Source organism: Mus pahari, chromosome 4, assembly GCF_900095145.1.
Source record: "Mus pahari chromosome 4, PAHARI_EIJ_v1.1, whole genome shotgun sequence".
Taxonomy (NCBI): domain Eukaryota; kingdom Metazoa; phylum Chordata; class Mammalia; order Rodentia; family Muridae; genus Mus; species Mus pahari.
In genome coordinates, this window is record NC_034593.1 from 130,287,021 (window position 1) to 130,295,349 (window position 8,329).

The window sequence follows — 8,329 nt, forward strand, 5'->3', positions numbered from 1 at the left end:
ACCTATCAGCACAAGTCCACAGAAGCAGGAAGAAGCAGCTGGAATACCAACAGAAGTGCCTTGGTGCATTTCTCTCTATGAAGTCACAACAAGCTAAGATTGGCAAATAAAGCAAGGAGAACCAAATGCAAGAGCACTATCTGCTGTCTGCTGGGTTCTACTTATTCTCTTTCCAAACATATGTCCTCTCAAGCATCCGCTATAGCAAAACATCACATGCCCTTTTCACTAGACAGTTTACAGAAAAACACCTCAGGCCTGTTCTCAGGAAAACATCCTCACATAAGACAGTTTCCAGAAAAACATCACATGAAACAACTTGAGTCTCTAACAAAACCAGAAATTCCTACTTCAACAAACGTCTGCTTAGTGGCAGTTGATTTCCATTAAACAAATAAAATGCTTACTGAGTTTTCATTTCTGGGGAAGACACCCGCCTGGCCTGCCTTGATTCAGACTTTGTCGGGAATGGTTTATTTACAAGAAAGTAGCATTATTACCTTAAGGGGCTGAGACAGGGTCTCGCTCTGCAGGGCAGGCTGGCTTGGGATTCATGACCTCCCACCTCTGCACCCTAACTCCTAGAATTACAGGGGTGACCCCCAAGACCTGCCTTGTGAGTTTAGCTGATGAATGCATCTGGGCCCTTGTACAGTTGTTAGCTGTTTTATTACATTTCCTATACTCAGTTTTCAGTCAAATATTCGATGATGATTGGGGAAAGACAACAACAAGGGTCATAGCAGGGCCAGGCTCTCTGCCTTACAACATTTATTGCTGTCTCTTGCAATTCTAGAAGGGTTTGTGAGCCAGATACCCTCCATCCCTACACTGTTGAGATAAAGGACATGTAGGAACTTTGAATCATGTTGGTCAATGACAGAGCTTGAATTGATACCTGCTCCTGAAGACAACAACTAATTTTTCTTTTTATTCCAAATTCCTTAGTCAGGGCAAATGAGGCATTCAATCAGATAGGGAAAACTGACTTGGAAATAAAGGACTGGTTTGGTGTGAAGGCTTTCCCCCTTTCAACCAACCTGGTTTCCTTGTGTGTTGGTTACTTTGTTTGTTTGTTTAAAGGTGTTTTGTTTGAGACGCGGTCTAACTCCAGATCTTCCTACCTTCTTGGTGCAGGAATACTTGAAAGTACCACCCGAGGAGGAGGCAATTCCCATTTTAATTTGCTCTGTTTGAGAGCTAGCTCGGTCGGTCGCAGCTCATTCTGAGACTTCTTGGGTTGATTTTTTTTGTTTTGATTTGTTTGAGACTCTGTGTGTGTTTGTGTCTGTGTCTCCCTCCCTCCCTCCCTCCCTCCCTCCCTCCCTCCCTCTCTCTCTCCCTCCTCCTGGCTGTTCTGGAGCTCCCGGTGTAGACCAGGCTTCCCCTAAACTCACAGAGATCCCCCAGCCTCTGCCTCCGGAGATCCAAGGTGTGTGCTATCACGCCAGGCTTTGAAGTTTTTGCCCATCAACCGGCAGCTAGGAGCCACGCAGCAGCAGAGACAACCAGGAAGTACACAGCCCGCGTCAAGGACCGAGCCCTTTTTGGCCCTCCTCCCGACCCGTAGCCGCGCGGAGTGCGCGCGCGCGACGCGCATAAAACCCCGGCTCGAGGCATCTACTAGCCAGTGCTGCTTCCTGCTTCGGTCCGAGCTGTTGGCGGAGCCGCGAAGATGGCGTCGACCAGCCGGTGAGTGCAACGGCCTCGGAGCGAGTGGATCGGGGTGTCGCGGGGCCGAGACTCCTCCAGAAGGCCGCCGCGGGTGTCCCTTACCCACCTGAGTCATCACCGCCCGGGTTTGACCCTGCGGATCCGCACGGCCCCGGTCTCCGCCTCCGGACCCTTCAACCGTCTTTGTGTCATGTTGATGTTTTCTGTGTATTTTCTCCCTTACGGCCCATCCGGTCGGAGGGGGCTGAAACCCCCTTCCCGAAAGGCTGGGAAAGCGACGTCCCAGGTCCTTGTCGATCTGACAACCGCAAAGTTGAGAAACGTCAGCATTGGTTGTCTGGGAAGGGTCGCTAGCCCAGTGGCCCCCAGAAGTGGAAACGAAAGCACATACGGAGACTTGATTCATTCTCCTAAAAGACCCCCTGTCCCCACCCCGAAAAGTAGTATCATTGCCTACTCCGAAGGAGATGCTGTCTGCAGAGAATTAATTACATATGCTGGAAATCATTTTAAATGTATTTTTAAAACGTAATTTGCTTAATATCTACAGGAAATGCGTGTTGTGACCGCAGAGACAGCCTTTAATCTTGTGACCTGCAAAATGCTTTGCAGACCCTAATTATATCTCTTGTAACCACTATGAGGTAGATATTAGTATACTGGCATATGTGTAAACTGAGTCATGCCAGCGTGTTGACCTTTCGCGCGCCTAGTATACCTATTCTGATGATCAGTCCACTGGTCTCGAGTTAACACAGAATGAACCGAAAGTATCAAATTAAGTTCTGCTCTTTTGGCACTTTTTTTTCTGAGGTGGTTACTATGTGTGGAATTGATAAACGTCACCACGGGAAGCCATTATTAACAGAAACTTCAGCCCGTTCTGGGAACCTCCAAGTCTGCTGTTTATTATAAAAAGTGGGAGGTGGGCACAGAAGCATCTTGAACACTTTGCTTGGAAGCCATGGGCACTCTTGTTTACTGATTTTACGATTTAATTAGATTAATTATGATTTAATCATTCCATCTGGGTGTGGTTTTGTTCCTTGTAGCGACATAGGAACCTTCAGCTTCCCCAAATACTATTGAAATTTCCCATGGCTGATGTGGAAGCTGAATGTGTTCATATGTAGGCAGGCACAGCTTATCATCTTATGGAGAAGGAACTCCTTTATTCTTGAAACACAAGTTGTACTGTTTAAATAGTACACATAGTAAAATCACTGGTTACAATTTTTAAACTTTTCTTCACTTAAAAAAATCCCTTGAATTTAATTTCTTTTCTGGACAGCCAGTGTTTGTTTTTGAGTTACTGGTCTAGAGTCTTCTGTCTCTACCTTGAAAACTGTGGGATTGCAGATAGGCCCAGCCCTCAAGTCTGTCATTTCTGTTACTGTCAAGTTTTTACATCAGTGTGAAAAGGAGAAGTTGCCAGAGAATAGATTGTTGCCTGAGAGTTTGTCCTTGAGGGCAGTATGTGGTCACTAAGCATGGGCACTGATTGGTGTACTCGAAGAGAACTTGTCCAGATTGATGCCCACTCCTTATTCTGACTTAAGTAAATAACTTTTTGACTGTGATCTGTAAAATGAAGACAGTGCCTATCTTTTAGGACGTTGTGCACATTGAGCGTTCAAAATGTCTATGGGGCTGGAGACGGGGGCTCCATGGTTAGGAGCACTGGGTGCTTTTCCAGCACCCACATGGCAACGCTTAACCCAATCCCAGGGTATCTCTTCTGTCTCTGTGGGCTCTAAGTCATATCCATGCTTCACAGACATACATGCAGACTAAACATTCATAATTAAATAATTTGGATAAATAAATAATGCCTAAGGCAATATCATTTACATATACTGCCAAGTTTTTCATGTTTCCGTCTTTTAAATGCCAGGGATTGAAACCAGGACTTACATATACTAGGCAAGCATTTCCCCACTAGGCTCCATTCCCAGCCTCTTCCCCTACTCTTGTCTTTGAGGCTGTAGTGTCAGCTGCCTTGGAACTCCTGTGCATAGTGAGCTGCTGACAGTGGTTCCCAGACCCTTGGCCGACCATTTAATTATCTATCTATCTTATCTGTCTTATTTGTTGAGACAGCCTCATTCTAGTCTATGTATAGTCCCTAGGGTAGCTTTGAATAGGTAGCATGCCTAGCTAGTTCTGCTTCCTGAATACTGAACATGTTCCATCACAACTCGCTTGATAGACTTGTTAGTAGTGCCAAACTATGTTATTCCTTAACATACTGTTAGGTTAATTTCCTGCTTTTGAGAGCCACTCTTAGTTTGCTAACATTTTCCTTTATTTCTTCAGCTTTTTGATTTTTTATGAAATACTTAATTGTATTTTTTATGATTTATTTTTTTCTAACTAATTTGCAGAACAAGTATAAAGCAATTTCTGTCTTCTCCCATTTTTCCAATTAGAAGACTCCAGGATATGTTTTAACTAAGTAAATAAATCTGGTGATTATTTATTGAATTTTTTAAAAACCAGTTTTCCATGTGACTTAGTTGTTGGTACTTAGGGAGAGAGACCTATGGTGAAGGGCACTTGTTGCTTCTGCAGAAGACCTGCACCCACATGGTAACTGTAGTTCCAGAGTATCCCTGGGAACACCTACACACATGCAGGGAAAACACCTATAAAACAAAAATAAATATATCCTTAAAAATAAATGAATAAAACACAATGTGGTTGTTAAAACATTTTGAATTGTACTAGCTAGCAGGAGAAACTTGATCCGAAACCGCAGAAGCATAGTTAACTATAAGAACAATTGGTTTTGTGTTTCAGGTGTGTGCTTTCCATGACTGTAATATGTAACCATTTATTTTATCATGTAAGTAAATTTTAAAAGAAGACTCACCCTTTGGAGAACTAGTAAGATTTTGCTAAGAGTCTTTGTTACTTTTGGTTTTTCGAGACAGGGTTTCTCTGTGTAGCCCTGGCTGTCCTAGAACTCACTCTGTAGACCAGGCTGGCCTCAAACTCAGAAATCCTGCCTCTGCCTCCCAAGTGCTGGGATTAAAGGCGTGTGCCACCACTCCCGGCTCTTTGTTACTTTTAAAAGCTTGTTTGCTCAAATCATTTAAAGTTAATCAGCTTCGTCAAACTGTTTTATTGTTCGAGATAAAATAAGTAAGAAAGTTACTTATTTTAAGATTTTAAGATCATGAGCTGGGCCTTGTGGCACATCCCTGAGATTTCACCACTTCAGGAAGCTGAGGCAAGAGGATTACTTCTACTTTGATGATACCAGCCTGGGCTGTATAGTGAATTTGAGGCCAACAGGACTATAGACGAAAAGAAAAGAAAAAGTATTAATGTTACTAGTATCATAAATCTTAAGTTAATATGATAGCTTTAAAGTTATATTGTTCTATTTAAGTTAGTTTCTTGGATTAACGTGCTATAGTGGATTTCATTATTACATTTCCTTCTCTTTTTTTTAGTTTTTCAAGACAGGGTTTCGCTGTATAGCCCTGGCTGTCCTGGAACTCACTTTGTAGACCAGGCTGGCCTTGAACTCAGAAATCCGCCTGCCTCTGCCTCCTGAGTGCTGGGATTAAAGGCATGCGCCTCCACGCCCAGCTCATTACATTTCTTACAGTAGTATCATTATACCTTATTAGTCACTTATCCTAGCCTCCACCTTCTTTCTGGTTCACTTATCCCAAATAGTGTTCCCTCTGCCTGCTCTCTTTCTCTTTCCTCCCTCTCCAAAATCACATCCTTCTCTCTTATTGGCACCTTTTTATCAGGTCCTATATTCATATGTAACATGTCTGCATATGTGTGTGCACACATGTAAACTTGAATACAACAAATTTACAAGGAGAGAAACATGCTGCCCTTGTTTTTGTGATTCTGGCTCATTCGCTTAATCTGTTTTCCAATTGCACCTATTTTCCTATGATTTCAGCCCTTCAGGCTGTGTATCCACACCACATTTTCTTTATGGCAGGCTGATTCCATTTGATAAGCTGTATTATTACTATGCATAAATGTGGGTGTGTGAGTATCTGTGGTGTGTTCACCTAGAACCCTCAGGTACCTGCCCAGGAATTGGGTAGTCTTAGATGGTTCTGGTTTTAAAAATTATATAGTATTTATTGGGGGAGAGGGCATGTACCAAGGTGTGAATGAGGACAACCTGGGATTCCACTTTCTCCAACTTGGTTAGAGGATGACTTATGGGTTGGTTTGCTCCCTCACCACGTGCTATGGTTATCGTGTGCACCTACCCCTGTAAAGGATCTCCCCATTCCCCACCAAGTTGCTAGTCAACTGGCCCTTTAAGAATTTATAGCTATTAAAACTGCTTAACCTTCAGTGTTGGTTGCCTCTTGGATTTCTGGGAACAGGAGAGGATATGAAAAAGCCACCTGAGGCTGAGAAAGAGGATTGGGCTTGAAGAGGGAGAAGTGAAGGAAGTTGGTAAGAGCTGAGCCGAGAGAAGCTGAGCTGAGCAGATAGGCTAGAATACTTGTTACAGTTTGGAGCTGCTAGTATTGGGACTTAATTTTTTTGTTTTTTTGTTTTTTGAGACAGAGTTTCTCTGTATAGCCCTGGCTGTTCTGGAACTCACTTTGTAGATCAGGCTGGCCTTGAACTCAGAAATCCGCCTGCCTCTGCCTCCTGAGTGCTGGGATTAAAGCTGTGCGCAGCGTATTGGGACTATTTAAGCAGACTCTTGGGGGACTAAAGGAGGAACAGTTGGGAGAAACTTTTGAAGGGGCTGGGCTGGGACCTGGGAGGAGGGCAGGGAGTTAAGAGAACTGGAGACAACATTCAAACAAACAAACAAAAAACAGGAAAAAAACAAAAAAAACTCACATTTTAAAAGTCACTGTGGCTAAACTTAAGCCATCAGGCCTGGTAGCAGCGCTCTATCCACTGAGCTCTCTCCAGCCCTATGATTTGTTTTTTGAGGAAACTCTAATGTGATTTCCATGGCGGCCATCACAGTTTATCTTCCCATCAGCAGTATGAAGAATCCTCCTTCCCCACATTTGCCATCATGTTTGCTGTTTCCTAAGTGATGGCCATTCTGTCTGCGAAGAGAGAAAAGAGCAGTTGGCATTTCACGTCCCCCATGGCTAGAGATGTGGAATACGTTTTCAAATATTTATTGGTCATTTGTGTTTCACCTTTAGGGAACTGTCATTAGTCCAGTTGTTGATGGGATGGTTTGTCCTTTTGGTACTCAGTGTTTGGAGTTCATGGAGATTCTGGACAGTAATCCTGTATCACTGGCAGAGACGTTCCTCCTGTAGTGTAGTTTCTCTCAGTCACTCTTTTCATTTCTTGGGATTATATTCTATGCTATCGGAATACTTTTAAGAAATTCCTTCCTTTATCAATGTCTTGAAGTGATTTTACCTGTTTTCACTTAGTGCTTTCCAAGTATCAGATCTGCACTTCTCTCTTTTGAAAGACTATTTTATGTGTCTGAGTGTGTTCTTGGTGACCTCAGAGGCCAGAAAAAGGTCACACCATGGAACTGGAGTTACAAGTGATTGTGAGCAAGTGCTGGGAACTGAACCTAGGTCTTCTGGAAGAGCAGTAAGTACTCTGAACCTGAGTCACATTTATTGTCTCAAAGTTCAGATCTTTTTTTTGTTTTTTTGTTTGTTTTTTTTTTTTTGTTTTTCGAGACAGGGTTTCTCTGTGTAGCCCTGGCTGTCCTGGAACTCACTCTGTAGACCAGGCTGGCCTCGAACTCATAAGTCCACCTGTCTCTGCCTCCCAAGTGCTGGGATTAAAGGCATGTGCTACCGTGCTCGGCTCAAAGTTTAGATCTTATGTGAAGGTCTTTGATCCATTTTGAGTTGATGTTTGTGCAGGGTAAGAGATAGGAGTCTAGTTTTCTTCTGTGTATGGTTAGTCAGGTTTTTTATTTTGATTTTTAGCTTGTGAAGATATCTGTGTCTTTTGTCTGGGCTGATCTGGAAGCCTGGGCTCAGGAATCCTACTACAGCCTAAAGTGCTGGGACTTAGGCATGTATCCGCAAAAGTAATTTTTAAAGGCTAACCTCAGTTCTGGACTCAACTAAGTGAAGTCATCAGCCCTTAAGGTCAGCACAGCCACACCTGTCTGTCTGTCTGTTAGACCTAATTGTCTTTCATGTAAACATGTGTGGGCTTTAGTGTGTCATGCTGAATTTGCAGTAAGGGGACTAGCAAGCAGGAAAACACTGTTATTTTCTAACAAGAGATAAAAAGCACAAACCAAGTAATTATATATGAATGGTGTGGGGTATTGTAAGTTATTATTATACTAATCAAGAGTTTCAAAATCTGTACCTTGCCTATTGCCAGAAAACAATAAAGACTTGTTTTGTATTAGTTGGGAAATATAAAAATTGGTTTTGTTTTCCATGTAGTTTGGATGCTCTCCCAAGAGTCACATGTCCGAATCATCCAGATGCAATTTTAGTTGAGGACTACAGAGCTGGCGATATGATCTGTCCTGAATGTGGCCTAGTTGTAGGTAAGTAGCAGTTAAGGTTTTAATTTAAATAACAAAGTATAGTACTTTGCTTTTGTACAGTTTTTGAAAGTTTTAATGACTACATTTTGACAGCTCTCACCCCATACACATAAGTCACAGTTATGATAAAGTAAAAAAAAAAAAAAAAAAAAAAAA

General features: G+C 42.6%; 1 protein-coding gene across 1 annotated transcript in view; it reads left to right on the forward strand.

Moving 5' to 3' along the window:
- Positions 1–1,629: 1,629 nt before the first annotated feature.
- Positions 1,630–8,329, forward strand: part of Gtf2b (general transcription factor IIB) — an 18,497-nt gene continuing 11,797 nt past the window's right edge. Inside the window, exons 1-2 of the mRNA XM_021196053.2 lie at positions 1,630–1,692; positions 8,067–8,173. Coding sequence (XP_021051712.1) covers positions 1,676–1,692; positions 8,067–8,173 — 124 coding nt within the window. The 5' untranslated portion in view covers positions 1,630–1,675. The remainder of the gene's footprint in view (positions 1,693–8,066; positions 8,174–8,329) is intronic.